Source organism: Apium graveolens, chromosome 11 (assembly GCF_009905375.1).
Source record: "Apium graveolens cultivar Ventura chromosome 11, ASM990537v1, whole genome shotgun sequence".
NCBI classification, from domain to species: Eukaryota; Viridiplantae; Streptophyta; class Magnoliopsida; order Apiales; family Apiaceae; genus Apium; species Apium graveolens.
The window spans coordinates 190,382,086-190,407,194 of NC_133657.1; the positions used below are offsets into that span (position 1 = coordinate 190,382,086).

At 35.7% G+C, this 25,109-nt stretch overlaps 1 protein-coding gene across 1 annotated transcript; it reads left to right on the forward strand.

Moving 5' to 3' along the window:
• Positions 1 to 5,377: 5,377 nt before the first annotated feature.
• LOC141696967 (protein FLOWERING LOCUS D) lies at positions 5,378 to 11,888 on the forward strand. Its single transcript, XM_074501130.1, has 5 exons — positions 5,378 to 7,220; positions 9,406 to 10,164; positions 10,251 to 10,296; positions 10,369 to 10,993; positions 11,230 to 11,888. Exons 1-4 carry the CDS (start codon positions 5,468 to 5,470, stop codon positions 10,958 to 10,960), a joined length of 3,150 nt encoding a protein of 1,049 aa, XP_074357231.1. The 5' UTR covers positions 5,378 to 5,467; the 3' UTR covers positions 10,961 to 10,993; positions 11,230 to 11,888.
• Positions 11,889 to 25,109: the final 13,221 nt, after the last annotated feature.

Genomic DNA, 25,109 nt, shown 5'->3' on the forward strand with positions numbered 1-25,109 from the left:
TTTCAATGGCACCCAAGAGATCCGGGACTATTGATAACAGCAGCATTGTTCCTACTACTGATTCTTCAAGGGGTACTGCTGCGAGACCTCGTTTGTTTGATAGGGCTGCTGAGGAGGAGTATACTAGGTTTCTGGGAAAACCGATTTTGAAGGAGAGAGGATTCTTACCATCGGGGAGGGATGGTGAGTTGTTGCCGATGATTGCTGAAAAGGGTTGGATTTTTTTTTGTGAGTCACCGGAGGCGGTTCCGATGAGTGTGGTTCGCGAGTTCTATGTGAACGCAAAGGCTGAAAAGAATGGGTTTTCTGTAGTGTGGGGGCTTACGGTGGATTATCATCCTGAGGCGATTCGCCGTGTGATTGGGCAGCGACAGAGGAAGCCCACGGAGGAGAATTGGAATGAGAAGCACTCCGAGGAGTTTGATTTGGATTTAATTTGTACTACTCTCTGTCAACCGGGCACGGTCTGGAAGTTCAAGACTGGGACTAATGAGTATCGTTCTTTTCCGGTGATTGCGATGAACAGGTATGCCCGTGCATGGAATGCCTTTATTTGTGCTAATATTCTGCCTACTTCACATGCACACGAGGTTATAGTTGAGCGAGCAAGGTTGTTATGGGGTATTTTGAATGAGGAGTAGTATGTGGATCTTGGTGAGTTCATCTACCAAGGAAATCTGAAGTTTTTAAGGGGAGCGAAGCACATGAACATCCCTTATACATCTACTGTCACGAAGCTATGCCTAGCAGTGGGAGTTCATTGGCCTTCTCACGAGCAGTTGCAGATGTCGGCCGCTCCTATTGATTCAGGGACTCTGAATGCGATGCAGGAATGGACGGGTGGAGAGCCCGAGGAGCATGGGCTGGGTTATCGTCTTCCAGGAGGATGTCCAGCAGCTGGTGCTACCATGGCTAGGCCGGGGCGTGATGATGCAGGCTCTTCTAGATCTCAGGAGGGTGCTGGGATGGCTGATGCCCAATATAGGAGGCTGTCGAGGAGGATGGATGCTATGTACGAGATGCAGAGCAGGTTTGCTCAGGAGCTCACCCTTGCACTTGGGACCGCTTTCAGAGGCCTTGGAGCTGACATCCAGTGGCCCATTTTTGGTGAGGACTCTGCTTATCCGCCTCCTGATACTCCACCCTCTGAGGGTGATGAAGATGATTTCTCCGAGTAGGTATACTCTGAGTTCCTTTCTACTACCTTCACTGGGGACAGTGAAGATTTTAAGTTTGGGGGTGGTAGTTAAGGAATATTTTTGTGTGTGTGTCATATAGTTGCATATTCATGATAGTTTAGTTCATATAATTGCATATTTTTGCCATATAGTTTTTTTATTTTATAGCTTTATTTATCATGTCATTTAACTCATGCATTATCATGATCCCTTTTGCGTTGCTTTACCAATTGATTTGTGATATTGATGCGAGTGTAGTGATAGCGTTAGAGTGATGTTGAGTCTTGTAGGTTGACATGCATGCTAGAAACACTTGTAATTTCACTAAGTCTTAGAGTATGCTTAAGGACTAGATTGTTGTCATGGTTTGATGGTTTTTGAGGTTAATCTATTGATTATGCTTAGAATTTATAATAGGTTCTTAATGATAAAAGGCATGAACTAGAAAACATTGGAGTAAAAATTGGAATTCATTGCTAATTGTGGCTAGGCGTTAAATGGTTAGTAGCCGGCTCGTATTTTTTATGCGATTAGTCTAGGGTTGAGCAAGATGGAGCGAAATGCACTTGCTCAGAAATTTGAAAAAAAAAAGAAAAATAAAAAATAAAAAAATAATAAAAAAAATAAAAAAAATGTAAATATTTAATGCATAATTGATCACGAGTGGGCTCTTTGGTATTCGAGTTATTAAGTTCTTAGGGGATTTTGTGCCTAGTGACCTAAGGCTTTTATAGTCTGGGATCCGCTAACCTAACGCTCGCTAAATGGATGCCATTGCATAAATCTTTTGTGGACCTCACTCATTGCATGGTCAAATATGCATTTATTTATGTGTTAAATAAAAAGCATGATTCCGCAATAAGCTCGAGTAATCTTGAAGTGTTTAAGTCATTTTGTGCCTAGAATTTATTCCTCGTATAATCATGTGATTACCTTGAGGATAGTCGAGTTATGATAATTGTTTTAGTTTCGAAGCATATCTGTTAAGCATCCTCACACACCACGTTTCTGGTTGTATGTTAGTTTGCAAGATTTGATTGATCTTTATTCGCCTAATTGCATTTGTTGAGTTGTCGTGAATTGGTTGGTTTGGTCATAGTGAGGGGGATCGCTGCATTTCATGTAGATTGCATTCATGCATGTTTTTGTTTTATTTTTGAGTCTGTGACGCTTGAGGACAAGCATCGATTTAAGTTTGGGTGTGTGATAAGTGGCATTTTATACCACTTAGAACGTCTTATAATAGCTTGAATTGATGTCTTGAAATCAAGTATTTTGTGTATTTGATGCGTTTTTCTAGTGTTTGTGCATTTCAGGGTATTATTCGCATTTGTGGAGAGATTTCATCAAGAATAAGCCTTAGTATGTGCTTGGCATTGCAAGTGGGAAGTTAGGAGCAGAACGCAGCAGAGTACGGGAGCAAAATAATTAATTTTCCAGAAAGGTGCTGGGCGCCCGCTCAGCCTGGCTGGGCGGCCGCTCTAGAAACTGGGCGCCCGCTCAGGATTGCTGAGTGGCCGCTCAGGGGCGCGAATTAAAAATCTGATTTTTAGAGTTCTTGTTCTGCTGGACTTCTGACTTCTTAGATGGCTGGGTTTTGTGGGGCTTCTATATAAGTAGTTTTCAGAGACGTTTCACGTGTGTTGAATCGTGGTATTAATCGAGGAGCAAGAAGATAAGGAAGAAGACCGTTTTAGCACATCGCAACGAAGAGGAAGCATAGTTTCTTGTGATTCTTTATTTCGTTGTAACAGTGGATGCTAGTTTTCTTTGCTTTGAACCTATTTACTCTTGTGACGTACTCTGGTTTAATATAAGTAGTTTTATTAATTATTCTCGTGTGTTATTATCATGTTTTCATATGAACCCATGGTGACAATGAGTTCAATCATGGGCTAATCGTGATCATGGGGTCGTAACGGATTTGATATGGAATTCTTTAGTTAGTTGTTTAATACCTTAGTGTTTGATGATTGTATGATATCTAGTATTGGTTGTGCTTAATCGTCTTATGTGCGTCACGAACATATAAGATATGTTGTTAATCTCTTGTGAAGCGACGGTGGATCTTGAGATTTAGAACTTGCCATGCTAGCATAGGTTCATGTATGTGTATGCATGATTAGTGGGTAACTCTAACCGTTTTACTTGCCCTGTGTAATCATAAGGAATAACTTGTGCTTAAATCGTTATGTTGTCAAATTCTGTAGACATATAGGGTCTCAACATAATTGATGACTATTCAACTTCTATCTTAATTGTGGATGCTTGGTAGAATGGTATTAGTATAATGAAAGTTGGCTTTTATCGGTTTAGTGTTGTTTGATTAATATCATCACCGTTACATGCTAAGGGTAATAACAATGACTATTGAAGGAAGTAGTAATGAAGTTATGATCTCATGTGTGTTTAATATTGTTAATTCAAGTGTCTGTTAAGTGTTTAATTCTCGTAATTAATTCTAGTTAATAATTAGTTAATCAAATCTAAGTGTTATTGTCTTAACATTGAGAAGTAATCATACATTGGTGAGTAAGTGTTAATTGAGCATAATTAGTCCGAGTCTCCGTGGGAACGAATTAGAAAGTATTCTATATTACTTCTGTAGTTACTTTCTGAATTAGTCTGTTTCACCTTGATGTACTCTCTTCTTTTGTTTTCGACATACTCTGGCTCTTATTGAAGTCCAGATCTCCCTCTCTTGGGAAGAACTTACGTGCAAAGAGATCACCGGAACCAACACCGGTCTGCACATGTTTCATCAACACGACGGGTGGTAATTATTTTTAATAACTCTGTTCATTTTCTTTTTTTGCAGAAATTGTTGCCGGTCTCTTTGCTTGTTTCCTGTTGATGCTAAGGCTGAAGTGTTTACATTTGAAGTTAGCAGACTTTGTTGAAGTGTTTGTAATTTTTTATACTACTGCAACGTTTCTAAGTTTGCATAATGGATTACAAACTTGTAATATGTGCATTGATGTATTTTTTTATTAAACTTTGCATTTTGATTTTTTGAATCGTTTTATTAGTGATTTTAACAAATTATAAATGTAGCCTTTTTTCTAAATATAACGGAGCGGAGTTCCGATCCGAAAATCCGATAATCCTACGGATCAGGATATGGATCATACTTTAAAAAATCCGGCTATGATCCGATCCGAATCCGAATCCGGTAAAAATAAATGGATCAGGATATGGATCAAGAGAAATCTGATCCAAATCCGATCCATTGACAACCCTACTATGAAGTTCTGATTGTGGTGAATTTACTTGAAAAAAAGAGCCAAAATAACAATTTTAAGTTAAAAAAGATTAATGATTTTATATGTGATAACTAATTTTACGAATTTAGAAATTGAGTAAAAATACAATCTTTCTACATAATTTTACATATGTCATATTGTAAATACGTATAATAATGAAAAATTGAGATACTTATTTCTATATGTATGTTAGGTCTCAAACAATATCTCAATAATCTACAAAAAATTGTTAATAATGTATAAAAGCATATTTCAAAAAGTTTATTATCCAACTTAGTTATTACATTAAATTTAATTTTATATTTATAATTAATTCAAACCAGCTATAGGAGTAATATAACTCTTTTAAATAAATGGATTGAAAATGTCAGCTTGATAATTTTTAAATAAATTGAAGTTATATAATTTCTTTTAATATTTATACAGTTTATAAATATACTATTATATTCAAAATATTTATGTATATATAATAATAGTATATTATGATATATCTTATTTTAAAACTCTTTTCAGTTCAACAATTCAAACGAAAACTTTAGAGAAATTACCAAAAATATTAATTTTTTTTGTGATTTTACTATTTTCTGAATTTTTTTGTAAAAATACGAAATCAACTAAAATCAAATAAAATCAAACATGTATACAACTAGTGGAATGGAGCTGTATGTAGTTGCAAAAACTCGTTAAAATTCGCATGGAGTTGATTCTAGTTACCAAAAACTGTATTATTGCAAAAAAAATTGAAAAATAGTATTTTTGCAAATTAAAAAGTATTTTTGCAAATTGTTTTAAAAAATGACAATATTTTTTCAAAAATAATTTTAAACTTGGATATTTTTCAAAGCACTTCAGTTTAATATATTTATAAATATAAAAATACAAAACTATAAAATAATATATAAATACAATATTATATTGTGTCTGTAGACTAACATACACCACCTTCTTCACCAATCTATACATACACTTAGCTATCTCTATTATTTTACAGCTTCATAATCACCAAAATTCACACTAACAACAACAATGAACCCCTCTTCTTCATCAAATCAAAACCCCCAAAATCAAAACCCACTTCAATTCTCAATCTTGAATCCCCAATCTAACCCTAACCCTAACCCTAACCCTAATTTCACCCCCAATTCAATTGAATCCCAAAACGACCCGGATTACTACCCAAGCTCAATTTCAAACCCTAATTTGACCAATTACATTTCTCTCTCAATTCCCAAGAAACGTAGAAGAGGAAGATCAAGAACTGCTTCAACCCCTTCTCATAATCAGGTCTATCAAATCCCTAATTTGATTTCTAGTGGGAATAATGTAATTAGTACTAATAATGGGGGTGTTTTTGGGAATACTGGTAATGGGGTTGTTGATGATGAAATTATTGTGATTAATAAAGATGCTACTAATGAGGCTTTGGTTGCGTTAACTTCCGGGTTTCCGGCTGATTCGTTAACTAGTGAGGAGATTGATGGTGGGGTTGTTAGTGTGGTTGGTGGGATTGAACAAGTTAATTATATTCTGATTAGGAATCATATTATTACGCGGTGGCGTGAGGATGTGTTTAGTTGGATTACGAAAGAGATGTTTGTTGATGTTATACCTAAGCATTGTCGGGGGCTTTTGGATAAGGCGTATGAGTATTTGTTGTCGAGGGGGTTTATTAATTTTGGGGTTGCACCGGCTATTAAGGAGAGGATTTTGGGGGAGGTGAGTAAGTCGAATGTGATTATTATTGGTGCGGGGCTTGCGGGGTTGGCTGCAGCTAGGCAGTTGATGTCGTTTGGGTATAAAGTTACGGTTTTGGAGGGGAGGAAACGGGCGGGTGGACGAGTGTATACGAAGAAAATGGATGGGGCCAGTAAGACGGCTGCGGCTGATTTGGGAGGGAGTGTTTTGACGGGTACGCTTGGGAATCCGCTTGGGATTTTGGCTAAGCAGTTGTCGTATCCGCTTCATAAGGTGAGAGATAAGTGTCCGTTGTATAAAGTGGATGGCAAACCAGTTGATCCAGATTTGGACACGAAAGTTGAGATTGCTTATAATCAGCTTTTGGACAAAGCGAGTAATCTTAGGCAGTTGATGGGAGAGGTTTCACAGGATGTTTCCCTTGGAGCAGCATTGGAGAGTTTTTGGCCCGTAGATGGAATTGTGGGGAATGAAGAAGCCACAAAATTGTTTAATTGGCATATTGCAAATTTGGAATATGCAAATGCTGGCCTGGTTTCTAAACTTTCACTGGCATTCTGGGATCAAGATGATCCGTTTGATATGGGAGGGGACCATTGCTTTTTACCAGGAGGAAATGGAAGGCTAGTACAAGCTTTATCTGAGAATGTGCCAATACAGTATGAAAAGATTGTGCATACCATTCGTTATGGTGGTCACGGCGTGCAAGTTATTTCTGGGGGACAGATCTATGAGGGTGATATGGCTCTTTGCACTGTTCCTTTAGGGGTTTTGAAAAGTGGCTCTATCAAATTTATTCCTGAGTTACCGCAAAGAAAGCTTGAAGGAATAAAACGATTAGGATTTGGTTTATTAAACAAAGTTGCCATGCTTTTTCCATATGTGTTTTGGGGCACTGATCTTGACACATTTGGGCACCTAACTGATGATCAAAGCAGCCGTGGGGAGTTTTTTCTATTCTACAGCTATGCAACTGTAGCTGGCGGTCCCCTCTTGATTGCTTTAGTTGCAGGAGAAGCTGCACACAAGTTTGAGAGCATGCCCCCTACTGATGCCGTGACTCAGGTTCTCCAAATTCTAAAAGGTACACAAAATTCTGTTTCCTTAATCAATAAGTATTCCTTTAACTTAGCCCTGATTTTGAAATCAATCAAAATTGAGGGGTTTCTATTGTTTTTTCAAGTGTACTTCTGCAATCCTCAGCTTCTAAATGATATTTATGTGTGTGTTTGTAACTTATTTAACATTTTAGAGCAAAAGTTTAGCAGACCTTTAAATTACAAAAGTAGTTAAGAATTGACTTCTTTGTCCGCTGTGCTTGTGTAAATAGTAAAAGTGACTTATAAATTGAAATACTAAGAAAAACCACTTATTGGTCTTCCCAAACATAAAAACAAAAATAAAAGAGCGGGCCCTTAACATAGTGAATAAGGGGTTTTAGATGCTCTTTATCTATGTATTCATAAATTAGACATAACTAGGAAATGATGCAGGACAGGTTTTAAAAACAGGTAAAATGATAGATATTTGTGAATTAACGGCTGAAAATCCACGCCTAAGGTGATCCAACTGAAGAAGAATCACTACCCCGAGGATTTCTCCATTGCAGAAGAGAGGTTTGCTAGGATCGCAACCTATAACAAGAGAAACAATTCTCAATTCAATTATCAATCAATTCTATTCTCCTTACAATAAAAGATTATAACAGCTTATATTGCCACATAAGAGTCAATCCCTAAACTTAGTCACCAAGTAACAATCTTCTATTAAAGGAAACAAATCCTTTATTATTTTCTATCATAATCTAGAATAATTCCTACATATATATGATATAATATTAAAACAAATTACATCAAATCTAATCATAACTAATATCATAAAATATATGCCAACTAATATTTTAATTCTCTGTTCCGCATCAGGAGACCAGGTGTTAGAAAAAGCTCAGTAATTATGTGCAACATCCTAACTGGAAAACCCAATTTGCCTGGGTCTGTATATATTGTCTACTTTTTTCATAGCAGGGGAAAAGTAGAATAAATTTATTTCATTAGTATAATCTACAACTGCCTATCTCTATTTTCACAAGTTCGACTAGAACTAGACATTAGGTGTTAGTAAAAGCTCAGTGATCATGTGCAACATCCTAACCGGAAAACTCAATTTGCCTGATTGATATGTATCTTCTACTTTTTATTATAGCGGGGGAAGCAATAGAATTAAAAAAATTCAATAGTCTAATTTACAAATAAATTGTACTCCCTCTTATCACATTTATATGGTCTACTGATAAAAATTATGTTTTTCCAATGAAATTAAATGAACTAATAATAGCTAAGTTATGTATTATATTTCAAATGAATTAACAAAGTTAATAATTAGTTTTTCACATTCACTGAATGTGGACAATGCTCTTGGGACAAATTAATCAGGAAATGTTGCTATTATAAATGGGATGGAGGGAATAATATATTTGAATTCATATAAATCGTATTATATCTCCCTCAGTCCCACTAGATTGTTTACGTTACTTTTCGGCACGCTTTTCAATGTTCGTTTAAAGTGTAATTCCATAATTTTTTTTAATTTTTTTTTCTGAATAAAAATTTTATGTTTAAACTTTTATTCAAAAAAAAAATTTTAAAAAACATTATGAAACTATACTTTATAGAAGTCTCGAAATACGTGCAAATTGTGAACGTGAACATCCCAGTGGGACGGAGGGAATATGATTTTTTACTTGGGCTACTTAAGCTAATCATGACTAGGGCTGTAATTGACTCTATTCAAACGAGTCGAACCTGTGTCAAGTTCCTATCGAGTTGAAACATTTATCAGCATCTTGGCCTATTTACAGCTCAATGTATGACTGCTTAAAAAGCTGATTACTCTAACTAATAATGTTATAGTAAAAGTTTATTATTGAGTCATTAGAGACAATATAAAAATAAGAACTTTGGTACATTTCATAAAGCTACACGACTTAGAGAAACCAATCAGCTGCATAATTTATAGCGGGAACAGTTTTTAAGTGACGTGTGTGGAACCTAGTTGTTTTAGGTTTATACTTGCTAATGGGGATTGTAAACACTCATGAATTGATGTATCGGTATTCAGTAATTATGTAATATCTCTATTTTACTCTACTGATATTATTGTTGCAATTGAACATGAAAAGATGGATCAATGCATTTTTACCTCTATCTCTATGACCTAAAATAAACCCTTATTCAGTTCTCATTATAAGACTTTGGGCTAACTGTATGCAGGCATTTACCAACCTAAAGGAATCGATGTTCCAGATCCCATACAAACAGTCTGTACAAGGTGGGGTAGTGATCCCTTCAGCTTGGGCTCATACTCAAACGTTGCTGTGGGGGCATCAGGAGATGACTATGATATCCTAGCAGAAAGTGTGGGAGATGGACGACTTTTCTTTGCTGGGGAAGCTACCACCAAGCGTTATCCAGCAACTATGCATGGGGCTTTTCTTACTGGACTGAGAGAAGCTGCAAACATGTCTCATTATGCTAGCAACAGGGCCATGAGGACCAAAGTGCAGAGGAATACATTAAAAAATACACACTCTTGTGCTTGCCTTCTGGCAGATTTATTCAGAGAACCAGATCTAGAGTTTGGAAGTTTTTCTGTCATACATTGTAAAAAAATCTCTGATCCCAAGTCAGTGGCAATTTTGAGGGTGACATTTGGTGAACCGCAAAAAAAGAATGAAGGTTCAAGGCCAGATCAGCAGCACTCCAGCAGTCTACTTGTTCAGCAGCTTCAGTCTCACTTCAATCAGCAGCAGGAGTTTCATGTTTACACATTGTTATCGAGGCAGCAGGCACTTGAGCTGATGGATGTGAGAGGGGGCGATGAGATGAGGTTGAATTATCTGTGTGAAAATCTTGGAGTGAAGTTGATTGGTAGAAAAGGCTTAGGTCCTTCTGCAGATTCTGTTATTGCTTCCATCAAGGCGGAGAGGGGTAACCGCAGATCTACTACAACTTCTTTGACTCTGAAATCAGGTTTGTTTGTGATCTATAAAGAATTAATCTACTGGTTCAATTGATATATGTTTATATATATACTTTCTTTACTATATTGTAAACAGGTACATCAAAATTTAAGCCTGCCAATCCGAAGCAAAAGATGATTAGGTATGAGCTTAATTTTTGCTTTTGTCGATTACTTCATTCGTAACAATATACTCATTTCGTGATTGGTTCCAGAAAGGCGAAAATACTGGGCAACAGCAATGGCTCTACCATTTCAAATAAAGGCCCAGGGGTCAAGATTGTTGACCATGGAATTGATTCTTCTAGTTCAAAGTTTTCCTCTGCTACTCTTAATAAAGGCCCAGGGCTCCAGATGGTTGAGCATGGAATTGACTCTTCTTCTACTCCAAACTTTTCCTCTAATACTTCCAATATAGGCTCAGGGCTCAAGATGGTTGACCATGTAATTGATTCCTCTACTTCAAATGTTTCCTCTACCACTTCCTATGAAGGCCTAGGATTAAGAATTGTTGACCATGGAATCGATTCTTCTACCCCAAATTTTCCCTTTACCACCTCGAATAAAGGCCTTGGGCTTAGAATAGTTGACCATGGAATTGATTCTTCCGGTCCGTTAAGCTTCCCAGTTGGGACAAAAGCAATAAGCAATGGAAATAACTCTACTCATCCTGATTCAGATAATGGGGCTAAAGAAGCGATTTGGATTACCAGTGGTCCTATTCCTGAGGAGACTAGACCCTTCTCTATAATTCCACCTCCCAGTTCAGATACGGAAACTGTTAAATATTCCGGGGAATTGCAGTAGCAGAAATTGAGCATATCTCAGCGCATGACTCGGGTAATTTTCACTTTACTGAAATGTTAGATTTTCTAGAATTTTCGGAAATTGTTCATTCTTTTGACATTCAATTTCCTTTTTTTTGTGTAAATACTTGAAGAATTACTTGTTGCTGTTGGACTTGGGATAACATGAAAATACTTGAACAGTGATATACTATACTTGAAAATACTTGAAGAATTTAATTTACTGATTGGTGTTTTGGTAACTTTAGTCATTGGTATTCCTTGTCTCAGGTATTTTCAGAACAGTCATTTTGGTGCCGGAAGATTCCTAGACTCTGATTGCATCTGCACTAAAGATACCTTGGGTCTTGTCAGGCCTCCAATCTTGAGCTAGGCATGAATAAGGAGTCACCTAATCCCCATATCCAAGGAGTTCAGCCTGATTCAACCAAATGGCCGATGCTTCGCATATCTGCATAGATATTCCTGTTGGCAACAGACTCTTGCCCAAGTGAGGGAGAATAAATATGAAATGGAGTGCAGAAGAGAGACCATGCAGAGATGTGCTTCATCGTCATCTGATTTTCAATCAATGAGAACCTCCATGAAGTTCTCCTCGCAAACCCCCGATACCATGGATTTAGCATGAAAGCTTCACCATCTTCAAGAGTCGAGACTGATCTTCATTTGATTACTTTTTGGATGGCAAGTTGTGCCACTTTCTTGGCATCTGTTGTCCCAGGGAATTCCACCATGACCGGGTAAATTTGGAGATTCTTACTCGGCCCGGCCGAAATTAAATTGATTCTTTATTGTCAGTGTAAATAGTTAATTAAAAATGAAATGACTACAGCAGATTTTCATTTCTTAAGAGTTTCTTTTTTCTTATGTCTTTCATACTCTTGTAAATCAAAATTTTAAATTTACGATGAAACCAGCATTTATTTGTATCTCATTCTTTTTGTAGCATTGTTCTCGAAAGGTTATGATTTATTTCAAACATCAACAATTTAACTGAGTTTGGGTAGCTTCTTATCTTTAATAAGGTGTGCTCCCGTGATTTTTTGGAAGAGAAGAGAATAGAAAAGAAATAGTTCAAAAAAATAAATCAGGCGTGTGTTTCTGAGTTTTTTTTTAAGAAAAGGAAAGTGATAAAAAAAGGTAATATGAGAATATCTTTCCAAATTTACTCGGGAAACAAAGTTTAATTTTCTCTTCCGATCATTTTTCTTCTCTCATCAAAAAACTTGAGAGCATGTCTCGGAAGGAAAATTTTAAAATTATCGTTTATTATCTCTTCTCAGCATTTTCAAACTCTGGAGTACAACGTAAATTACTAGAAATTATAAAAAGAAATCAACTATACATCTGCATGAATCTAAATGGCCGGCTTTATATTACTCTTTTTTATTGTTCAAAGAAAGGCCTCAAATGTCACTATTTGTGGTCAAATGACCCTCAATGTCATTTTTCTAATATTTGGCCCCAAATGTCACTCTATAACAGAGCCTCGTGTGCCGTTTTCAAAAACATAAAAAACATAGTCTCGTTTAACGTTTCTAATTAAAACCCGACCCAATACTCAAACTCTACTGTACTCGTCTTCTCTCTCAACCCGTACTATACTCATCTTATATGCACGATTACTGTAATCTAATAATTATTATACTACGATTACTATAATATATATAATACTATAATACGATTACTATAATCATCACTGGAGCTGCTGTCCTTGCACGATTCACCGGAGCTGCTGTCCTCTGTTCATCCGATTCTCCCATCTCAGTTTCTATAACTTTTATGGATTTTAATGTATGTTTTCTCTCCTATATCTTTTATTAATTATCTTTTCATGTTGTACTTGATGTGATTGTGTTTTGTAGTTGTTGTTCTTATTATGTTTCTAAATCTAGGTTCATTTTATGTATATTATATATATTGCCCACCATGTGTTTTTTTAAATGCATAGTAATTCTGTTAGGTCACACAACACTGTATAAGAGGGTTAAATACAGTGTTTAATACAATCAAATTGATTTTAAACACAAGTAACAATAAACAGATATATTCAATAAGATAAACTCTGTTACAATGGAACTGTTCTCTCTCAGTGATGAACAAATATCACTAAGAGCTGCTAGGTTACAATGTATATCTCGATAATGATAACACATATAGTGTAAACCCAAAGTCTGTGTTTATATAGTACACAGTTACAAGATAACTTCTAATTGATATGAAATATAATTTTGTCTCCTAAAATTATCAATCAGATATCTTCTACAAGTCTTCCAGTCTTCTAACTCTTTCCATGCATATCTTCTTTTGTTTAAGTCACGATCTTCTACTGTAAATCAGCTTCCTTCCTTAACTGTAAGTCCTCCCGCACTTAAGTTCTGATATGACCTTAAGTTCTGATATTAAGTTCTGACTTCCAGTAAGTCCTGATTTCAGTAAGTCCTGAGATGTCCTGTTTGTTAAGATCTGAAAACTAAACATGAATCACATTAGACATGACATCTCAAATATATCTAACAACCTCCCCCAACTTGTAAATTATGCAAAATATACAAGTTAATAGATTTGATGATGTCAAAAATATTTAAGTACAAATGCAATAAGAGTTTAACTAGATAAGTAACTACAACTTATAGTACTTGTAACTTTTACCAATCTCACTGAGTCGATCTGAATCCATGACGATTCTTTACGAAGCTTGATATCAGTTTTTCTTCTTTAATCCTCATGACTTGAGAGAATGTAGTCTTGACTTGCTTCATCTCTTCATTCTAACTTCCAATCTGGTAGATTGCAGTCCTTAAAGCAAAGATATGGTTTCTTTCTAAACCATCATTCAGTCTTATTACCCTAGGATGAGAAGAATCTTCATTGTAGCACAGGCATTTCTCTTTTAGTATCACTTCAAGCTTAGCAGAATTCTTCTTCATTGGAATTTCACTTCCATCATTTTCAACAATACTAGGAATAAATTCTGTAACTCTTGAACCAGAAAATCTAGCTTTATCTCTGATGGTCTTCAATATGAAGTTTGACCATCTCCTGGTAATATCAGACTTTACCTCTAAAAGGTAATGAAAGAATTGAAGTTCTTTCAGTGATTTGTTTAACACATCTGATTCTAACATTTGATATGTCCTTCCATCTTCAAGAAATAGAATCAGATTTTCCTTGACATTGTGCTTGTCATGAACATCCAGTACCACTTGAACAGAGATAACTTTATCAAGATGTTTCTGTGTAACATCTTCAAGCGGTCTGTCAGTCAATAGAAATGGATCTCTAATAGCAACTTTAACTCCTGTTTTGATCTTAGCTTCATCAGAACTTAATCCAGCCCTGTCTCTTGGTTCTCTAGCATTTAACCCAATAGTCATGAATGTAGACAGCAATTGGCTTTTCTTTGGATATGATGGTTTGACATTTTTCCGCAGAAGTTTCTTTTTATCAGCTACTTCCATTTTGTCTAAATCAACTTGAGCTATGTCAGAGGTTGACTTGATGACTTTATCAGAACTTGCAGTTCTTCACTCTGAATAACTTGAACCTTGTCAGAGGTTGTCTTTGATTCTTCAGAAATCTTCTTTCTTTTCAGAGTTTGAACATCTTTATCTTTAGCAAGATCATCATCAGTAACTTGAACCATTTTGCACACTAGCTTTATCAGAATTTGAGGAATTTTCATCTTCAATGGCTTGGTTGGTTCATCAACTTTTCCTTTCCCTTTATCTTTGGAATCAATCTCAGATTGTGATCCTGTCTTGGCTTTAGATGCCTCAGAAATTGACTTCTCCTTGATCACAATGCCTTTTTCCTTAGGCCTTGGAGGTTTCTTTGCAACAGAAACTTTTGGCTTTAGATTTTTCTTTTCAGCTTTAAATTTAGCTTCTTCCTCCTTGAGATTTTCTAAATCCATTCCTGGATTATGCTTAAGAAATAATCTTCTAGCAATTTCCTCATCAAGTGTCTGAATCTTGGGATCCTTGTAGTAGACTGTTGTCTGCTTCCCCTTGAGCTTCAGAGTTTGCATGAACTTTTGAGAATCTTGACTTCCACCTTGTATCAGAACATCAGGCTTTGTCAGACTTTGCTCATCAGAACTTGATATCAGATTTTGAGTATTAGTACTTGCTATCAGATTTTGAGTTTGAGCAGTTTCAGAACTTGTCTTCTTTTGAGTAGAAGATTTGTTTGCTTCAGTAATTAGTTTCCTTGACGAAACCTTGTTGTTCTGCTCTTTTCTCTGAACTTGACCTTTACCCTTGCTAGGGTTTCCCTGGTCATCATCTTCATCATCTTTCTTCTTCAGTAATTGATCATTTGAGCATTTGGGCTTAACTAACTTTTCCCCCTTTTTGGCATCATCTGATAGTAGGAGTGAGAGAAGAAATTCAACTGAAGATTGGATCTCATCCAATTGAGCCTGTTGAGAAGCTTGATTAGTCAGAACCTCAGTGATTAGGGCCTGTTGCTTCTCTTGAGTTTTCTCAATTGCTTCTACCTTTTCAGAAATAGGTCTGATAAACCTCTTTTTGTCAAGCTTGGTCTCCATATCCAGCTTTTCAGCCTTTTTTAGAAGCTTATCAACCTTTTCTTGAGTATCATAGTGTAGACCTTGAAGATTTTTGGTAGACAGAGCTGTGACTTTAAGTTGTGTCTTGAAATCAGAATTTTTGAGCAACTCATCAGCTTTTCCAAGATGGTCTGTCAGTACTTTGGAGCTTGGAATGAAGTCAGTTTCATTCCACTTCTTGGTCCACTCCACACCTCTGTGAGTATCTTCCCAAGGAATAGGAGCAGCTTGCTCAACAAACTTCTCAATTAATGCCTCCTTTCCTAAAATGGGAGCATGAGTATCAACAGAAATACTGTCTTCTGAACTTGAGGAAGACTCATTATCTTCTGACAGTACCAGAGTGTGTAAAGAAACTGGAGATTCTAGAACAATTTCATCTAAATTCTGATCTTCATGTTCTTGATCCAGAATAGGTGTAGATGGTATCTTAGCATCAGCAATTAAGATTGGAGAATGAGTTGGAGATGTCAGAGCTGTTGTAGGAGCTTCCATATAAAGAACAGTTGGAATGTGCAGCCTATTGATGTCAATTTCAGGACTTAAGCCTGAATCTTCAACTGTAATATCTTCATGAAGAGGAGAGACCGGAGGTGTAACCACTGTATCAGGAACAGTGTCTTGGTTGGGTCAATGCATAACCTATCTCAGAGTTAGCGAGAAAGTCCTGAACGAAGTGAAGATCTGATGGGGCTTCACTCTTGCTGAGAATAGCCAAGTAATTGTTTGGGACAAACTTCGCTCCATTAAAAATAATATCTTTTGGTGCCATTTCTGTAAGAAATAAGTGAGAAAATATATAGTGCACAAGGTGTTTGATAAAAGTCCTGTATGAAAAAGCTTCAGAGAATATTAGAAAGAGAGAGAATAAGAGAGATTAAGAATAAAAAAGTAGGTAAAAGATTAGAAAATCTTTTAACTCCCATATATATACTCTCTCCACTCAACAGTCCTTTTTGGAAGTAAAACTGTCACTTGTACAACTGTCAGCCAGTGACTAGTTAAAGCAGAGTTAGTGGGCACGAGAAATAAGCAATAATTAACGTGCACATGCAGTTTTTCAAGACAAACATGTTTACCACTAACCCAAATAATTATGACTGTTTTAATCTCACCTAATTATATTTTGATTAAATATGACCGTTACAGTATTTACCACAAATAAGTCAAGTAGAGAATAATGCCACGTAAGCATCAGAGTTTCCATCAGGATTTAATATCAGAACTTGACTATCATCAGATTTTAACAGTCATCAGAACATGGCTTCTGTACTCAAAAAGTGAATGTTTGTATCTGTGATTCTTCATACAAATACTGACTTATTTCTTTAGAGTTTAATCATCAGAACTTTCATCAGAACTTGTCCTCAGAATTTATGCATATGACACTTAACTGTTTATCTGAAACAACTTGATCACCGCTGTAATTTTCATCATTCATATGGATTGAGAGTGTGTGCATTATCAGAATATCAGATAAAGATTAAAGTCTGATAAACTTCAGTACATCTTAGAAATAAGGCATAACTAAGAAAAGTGCTTAAAATCTGTCATTAATAAAGAAGTCTACTATAGAATGAATTTATGCAAAAGTCCACCTCAACTGTTTGTGCTCATTTTATGCATCTTTTGAAATTCCTTTTTACAATGGCTTCTCAGTGTAAGTGAGCCACAACTGCTTATCAGAATTTATGCTATTATCAGAGTATTTCTCCAGTAATCAGAGAATGTGAAAAGTCACCAAGAAAAAATTATTTGCTTTTCTAATGCATAATACTTAATACCAGCAATGCACTTGGGTCTTCCCTTCCACATATTTACTCTAGATCTCAAAGGAGTACCTGACTTACAATGTATAATCTTCTCGATAATGATAAGACATATAGTGTAAACCCAAAGTCTGTGTTTATATAGTACACAGTTACAAGATACCTTCTAATTGATATAGAATATAATTCTGTCTCCTAAAATATATCAATCAGATATATTCTACAAGTCTTCCACTCTTCTAACTCTTTCCATGCATATCTTCTTTTGTTTAAGTCACGATCTTCTACTGTAAATCAGCTTCCTTCCTTAACTGTAAGTCATCCCGCACTTAAGTTCTGATATGACCTTAAGTTCTGATATTAAGTTCTGACTTCCAGTAAGTCCTGATTACAGTAAGTCCTGATATTACCTCTTTGTTAAGATCTGAAAACTAAACATGAATCACATTAGACATGACATCTCAAATATATCTAACAAATTCATAAGCACACATTTGCGAACAACTCTCAGTAACTGCAATAACACTCAAGGCCTTGTCACCAAATTTAAAGTTTTTGACGTTTGGTCCAATCCCCGCTATTACTCCTACAACATCAGTAAATGTTCCCACCAAGATAACCAAAATGAAAAACTGTTAAAATCTGTAAGCCGATTTCAGTTTATGCAAATGAGTATTTTAATTAGGATTCAGAGTTAACAACATCCCTGGAATGAGGAAGACTAATGAGAAATTTTAAAGAGATGAGGTTGTCCTGTGATTGAGTCCTATTAAGTCAATAACTGGTGAATTGAATAAAGATGATGCATCAAGTGATCCAGTCAGACATGTGAAAGTAGGAAATAAATATGAATGTAAATGAAGGTGAGTTACCATGAATAAATGGAAATTTACGGGGTAGAAGTGGATGCATAAGCCCATTCTGCAGTTTGCAGTCTATAGGATTGATGCTTGATGCTTCCACTCTAATGAGAACCTCATCATTCTTAGGAATCGGAACAGGAGCTTCGACATGATGAATCACAAAACACAAATATTGTTAAGGGAAAAATGGCACTTTCATTTTGTTTTAGCTATGGCTTGTTGTAAGTAGAAAGGAATACATTTAAAGCAGAAGCAACGCGACCATAGTTATCGTACCAAACAACTTGCATGAGCTTAGCAGAAGCCATTTTCTATTTGTTTTATTTTTGCTTGTTAATGTTGCATTTCTGTACCTAAAGGGGTCATGTCATGTCAGGGGCGGTCCTGAGTGCATCTGCAACCACTGCAATAGCACTCGTGACCAATGCATAAAATATCTATATTGTAAGAAACAAAATTCAAAGAGCCTGCAAAAATTAATCTTGTGCCAATGTCTATAAATTCTCAGAACAACCCCGGAAAATTATTTCATCGTAAAAAATGGAAGTAACTGTTCCCCTAAACCTCCTTGCTATCTCACTACTTCCTCTGCTTTTATTTTAGATTACTTTTTAAATGTATTTACTATGTTTGTGTTTTATTTTTATTAATATTTAATCCAGGACAAATGTCTATTTGCAGTCTATTAATCCAGGACCTATTAATGCTATCCTTCTTCATCTATAGCCGAAGCATAGGTCTGCAGAGATTTGGAGAGTAGGTGGTGGTGATGCTATGAGATGTAGACACTTGAATTCTAACAAGAAAACTATTAGGTTGAACCGTCGTATGATGCCATTTTTACAGTCTTCAGGGTTTTATGGTGTCGCTAGGCTTTCTGCATTACAGCTTGATTGGAGTTTATTATCTGCTTTGGTGGAGAGATGGAGGCCGGAGACCCATACATTTCATCTACCTATGGGAGAGGACACTGTTACTCTTCAGGATGTTGTTGTCCTTCTAGGCCTTCCTGTTGATGGGCGTGCTCTTATTGTTGATGATATCCCCGGGCCTGGTGATGCTTTTCTTGAGTTAGTTGCTTATATATTTGGTAGTGCGCCTGAGTCGAGTCGCCTTAATGGAGCCAGGATTCCGTTATCTTTTTTCACATCTCTTACTCCACATTATCTTTCAGAGGATGCATCATTAGATGAGGTTAGGAACTGGACACGGTGTTATCTCATTCACATTATTGCTGGTGTCCTTTTTACTGATACTTCTGGAGGTTGTATTCATCCGATGTATCTACCTTTTCTTCGAGACTTGGACATATGTGGAGAGTATGCGTGGGGAGCTGTTGTCCTTGCATTTTTGTATAGGGAGCTATGCAAGGAATGCAAGAAAGGCAAAGAGGAGGTTGCTGGCTGTCTTTTGTTGCTTCAGTTATGGGCATGGGAGAGGTTGCCTTTTCTTGCTCCGATTTCTACAGCTATGCGTTTACATTATTCTCCTGTTTTGGATGGTCAGCTTGCGCCACCATACGGAGACAGGTATAACTAATTTTGTATTTTATTTATGCTTTTATTGTTGACAAATACATTCAGTTGTTTGAATGTTTAGGAACCGATCTTTATAATTTGAAATTAAAAAGCTATTGTAATTGTTTTAAAGAGTTAGGGTTCACCGATCCCTTAATTGGGTTTTAGAAATATTTGTATTTACTTAACATGAAGATAGTTGCAAGTTAAGTTTACTGATTTAGGGTTTAAGATTTATTGTTTAGGGCATTTAGGCCCTAAACAATAGATATTAAACCCTAGGAACCGATCTTTATAAGTTGAAATGATGAAGCTACTGTAATTGTTTTAAAGATTTAGGGTTCACCAATCCCTTAATTGAGTTTTAGAAATATTTGTATTTACTTAACATGAAGATAGTTGCAAGTTAAGTTTACTGATTTAGGGTTTAAGATTTATTGTTTAGGACCTTTAGGCCCTAAACAATAGATATTAAACCCTAGGAACCGATCTTTATAATTTGAAATGATAATGCTACTTTAATTGTTTTAAAGATTTAGGGTTCACCAATCTCTTAATTGGGTTTTAGAAATATTTGTATTTACTTAACATGAAAAAACAAGTTTTAACATTTTTTATTTTACCAATACTTTAACCGGTGTTAACATTAATATATTCAATTGTCATTTAGGTGGCTTTTCTATCTTTCTTTTAAGGAGATGGCTGGGCGTACAGTTTCTGTTTATCGTACTGTTCTAGATGGGCTTGCAGCATCCCATTTCAAATGGGAACCTTATTCTGATATCATTGATGATTTTCCTGCTTATTGTTTGACTGGTCGTCATATCTGGCGTTATCATGGGCCTCTCCTCTGTATTTTTATTATAGAGACTCATGTGCCTGACAGAGTTGCTCATCAGTTTGGCATGGTTCAGTCTATTCCACCTGTTTTAGAGTACATTACTGAGCTTCATAAAATGACTCTAAAGGGCAATCAATTGATTAAGTTTAGTCAGAAACATGAGTCTTTTATCACTCTTTGGGACCATTTTTTGGATTATATCTTCCATTCAGATTTGATTGATGGTGGTGATAGTACAGTTCCTGACTACCATGACTGGTACTTGCTGAGGACAGTGAAATTTATTTCTCGTACTGGTGCATTTCATAGTTACATTGTAAGTTTTAAATTTGCATTTGTTTGTTTGCATTGTTTAATTTGCTAATTTCTTTATTTATTTTGGTAATATATATTTCCTTTATTTGTTTTTTTAGAGAGATTTGTTGAGGAGTATAGCTGATCAGACGGTATCAGTTCTTCCGGATGTTCATCGTTTAACTGCTGATGGTTATAGTGCTGTTAGAGATTTCAGATTATATGGTTTTGATGGATTGACATTGGATGAGCGTAGAGTTAGAGAGATGGATGCGAGGGAAGATCCCGGCCGTTGTCGTAGACGTGGTGGTGTTAGTGGTGCTGGAGTTGGTGGACGAGGTCGAGCTCGAGGAGCTGATATAGGTGATCAGATTGTTGTAGTAGATGTAGTTGGAGATGTAGTGGGAGATGATGATGTTAGAGATGATCCTGTGATGACGCATCTTGGAGATGATGATGATAGTTTTGTTCATTCTAGCGGAGTAGTTCAATCTGATCGGGTTGATATTGTCGTCATTCTAGGAAAGACTGAGAGATCCTTTTCCTTCATTTGATCTCCATCTGACACCTACTCCACACATTCCCGAGCAGGCTATTCCACACTCTTCACCTGAGCAGCATAATATTCAGCGTACTTGTACTGATGGCATTCAGGAGAGGCCGTGGGATCCTTATTCTTCATTTGATCTCCATTTGACGCCTACTCCACACCCTCCTCCCGATGATACTATTAGTGATCAGCCTCCCCCTGTACGTCGTTCTAAGAGGCCTACTGAGTGTCCAGCTAGAGATCATTCTCTTACTTCTTTTGATCTTAATGATGCTTCTACTATTGTTGGGTCTTCTCAGAGTTCCGATGGTAGTGTTGGAAGACGAAAGTTTGGCATTTGCTATGTATCCCAAAAACGTGAGAAGAGACCTCGTAGGCATCCAAAGTGTTGGACTAACGGGGAGAAGGGTGCAAAGAAGTGACTTGTAAGTATAATTTCATTTTACATATTTTTAGTTTTTACATGTTTTATGAGATTATTTAATTAGATGTTTCAAACATTAAAAGAAAAGGAAAAGAAGAAAACTAGACTTTTTATGTTTTAAATTTTAATCAAGGTTATTCTTTCTTGGAGTTCCATGTTATCCGTAAATTTAATTATCGGGGCTGGGGCTAGTAGGCTGATGAGTTGCGACTACTCCCCCGTTTTTGACCTATATACTAATTGTTGGATTTTAATCGCAGCGGAGGCATGGTAAAATACTTTTACACATACAAAATCCAAATAAAAGCATATAAATCGTGGTAAAAACATAGGGATCGATTACTAACCTTTAATATGCGATCCAAGAGCAACGATCGGAGATCCTTAGCAGCTGCTCCTCAAACGTGAAGCACTCCACCGGTATCCACCAAGAAAACGACGTTAAGGTGGAGGAGGAGGTGGAGAGAATTGGGTTTTTCTAAAACTTTTGGGTTTTTGGATTAGCATAAAAATAGGGTTTATAATAGTATATTTTTAGGCAAAATTTTCAGCTGAAATTTTCCCATAAAATATTATTATTATTAACCCATTTATTATTCTCATTAATAATTAAAACACCTTTTAATTATTAATCCTTTTTCTAAACACTTTAGAAATAATTCTCTCTTTTGATTTAATTTCCAAAAATTAAATCCTTTAATTAATAATATTAAGAACTTTTCTTAATTAATTTATAATCAATTAAATCTCATTTAATCAATTATTAAATTTGCCAATTAATTATTTATTTCATAAATAAATAATTATTAGCCATTATTAATTAATTCCTCCACCATTAAATCATTCTCTTTTTATGGTGTGACCCTGTAGGTTCAATATTAAGCCGGTAGTAGAAATAAATAATAATAAAACTATTTTATCATTATTTATATAAATTCTCTAATTTATTAAATATGATTAATTAATTAATCACATTTATTCTACATCGTGAGTGATACTTCTCAGCATATCGCGATTATCCGGATAATATGAATTCACTGCTTAGAATACCAAGAACCTATTCAGTGAATAGTTACCGTACAATAAACTCCTTCTACCCTACAATGTCCCGATTAAATACAAGGCATGGATCTCGTGTCAAGCCTATCTAATTTAATCACCTGCTTACCATTTACTATACTTAGTTCAATGCAAATTAGAAACTCCTTTCTAATTTCATTCACTCTGGCCAGAGATTCCTGAACTAGCATAAGTGGATCAGCCTTGAACATTCGCTTCCTTCACTGGAAGGGGTAGATCCTTTATTGATCATACACTATCTTCGTGTACAAATTCCTATACCCAGTAGAGCCCTAATAATTGTCCCTGGAGACTAAGAACTAAACCAAAGCATAGTTCAGTGTACACAAGATGACTATGATGACCTCAAGTCTAAGGATACTTGTACAACTATCACTATATGAACAACTGCTGACACGTGAGTGAACTCCATCAGTTGTTCAGCTGTGCGAGTCATGTTCAGTGAACTTATTCTATAATAAGCACCTACATACTAGCTATAGTGTCACCACACAAATGTCTATGAGAACAGACATCCTTCATAATGAAGCAAGCATAGTATGTACCGATCTTTGCGGATTATTAATTACCAGTTAGTAATCCTATGATCAGGAACTATTTAAGTTTAGAGTTATCATCTTTTATGTCTCACTATTATGATCTCATCATAATCCATAAAAAACTTTACTCTAAACTATGGTATATCTTATTTAAACACTTAAATAGATAGAGCCCGTAATAAAAACAAAACAAGTATTTTATTAATATCAATGAAATCAAAACAGATTACATAAAAGTTATTCCTAAATCCTCATACATGATTGGACTTAGGACATATTCCTTTCACTAATGAATCTTGAAAAGAAGTTGAGAAATGCTTATTAAAAATAAAAAGCACAGCAAATGCCATGTTTGTGAAGAAGTTGTTAGCAGAACCTGTTTTTGGATGAAGTAAGCAATTATATACTAGTTAGTTTCAGCAACAGCTTGCACTCTTTATGGACAGATCCCATATCTATGTGTCCCATCTCGTATGATATATATAGAGCAAATTAAACTAGACTAATTTAGCGATGAAGAGAAACCGTGGTTTTCAAGTTGGGTTGCTCGAAAAAAAAAGGGAAGTTTTGTTAATCATTTTATGTCCCTGTCATTTCATTCCTAATACCGCCTAATCCATACCCTCCATGCCATTGAAACAACATGTGCACAACCCTTAACATACAGATTGGAAGCATTTATCGCGGCGGGATAAAAAATGAGTATTTATTATTATAGGACTTTTAGATTAAGCGGTGGGCTGTAACGGGTTAGACCTCGGCTACATTTTGGGTATTCGAATTAAGTCCGTTGATCCGTCTGGGCCGAGCTAATCTGCAGGACGAACTGTGAAATAATTAGTAACGAAACAATTAAAAATTTTGTTCTTTGTACCATTTGTGCTCTCTCAGTCAAGGTCTTTTAGCAAAATTTTGCTCCCACCAAACTAATACAAATGTTGAATCCAAAAATGGAAATTTTAAATTATTGTGCGAACTACAGAAACTGATTTGATCTATTTTTTGCAGATGTAGCACCACAGCAACAATGGTCTAGCACAGCAGCAACGCAGCACCAGAACGCAGCAGCAGAACTTCATATTTTGGAATCGTTGTATATTTCAGTTATGTTTTTAACGGTGCTTGTGAACCTATTATTGCTTGATATTTTTTGGATTAAAAAATGGAAGTTTGTTTATTATTACAGATTTGGATTAACAGAAGTTGATTTTTCTGCATTTTTTAATATTTTTAGTTTTATAAGCTAATCTGTCAAAAACTTCAGCTCATTTGCTGTTTTTCACAACTGTAGAATAATAAAAGTAGCTAACAGAACACGAAAGTGCGTTTTTATATTATAAAACAACATTTCGTGTTCCGTTTTTAAGTATACTACTGTCAAACAGCAACTCAAAAAAGAAAATCTACTTGCGTTTTTATATTATAAAACATGATTTCATGTGCCATTTTTATGTAATGCTAATGTATAAACCAAATCAAAACAGCAAATCGACTGATGTTTTTAGAATTAAAAACAACATTTCGTGTGCTGTTTTCATCTTATATTACACAAAATAAATATGGAAACATAACACGAGATCATGTTTTTATAAATTAAAATGTAAGCCGGAATCACGTTTTTGCTCAAATTATTGCAAAAAACAGCACACGAGTTCACGTTTTAAGTTTTTAAACAGAACTTCGTCTGTGTTTTTTATTGC

Excerpts from the sequence above, each read along its gene's own strand:
- LOC141696967 (XM_074501130.1), top strand. The coding sequence starts at position 5,468 with ATGAACCCCTCTTCTTCATCAAATCAAAACCCCCAAAATCAAAACCCA. Across the intron at positions 10,165-10,250 it reads TTCTTTGACTCTGAAATCAG|GTACATCAAAATTTAAGCCT; the intron begins GTTTGTTTGTGA and ends TATTGTAAACAG. Across the intron at positions 10,297-10,368 it reads CCGAAGCAAAAGATGATTAG|AAAGGCGAAAATACTGGGCA; the intron begins GTATGAGCTTAA and ends GATTGGTTCCAG.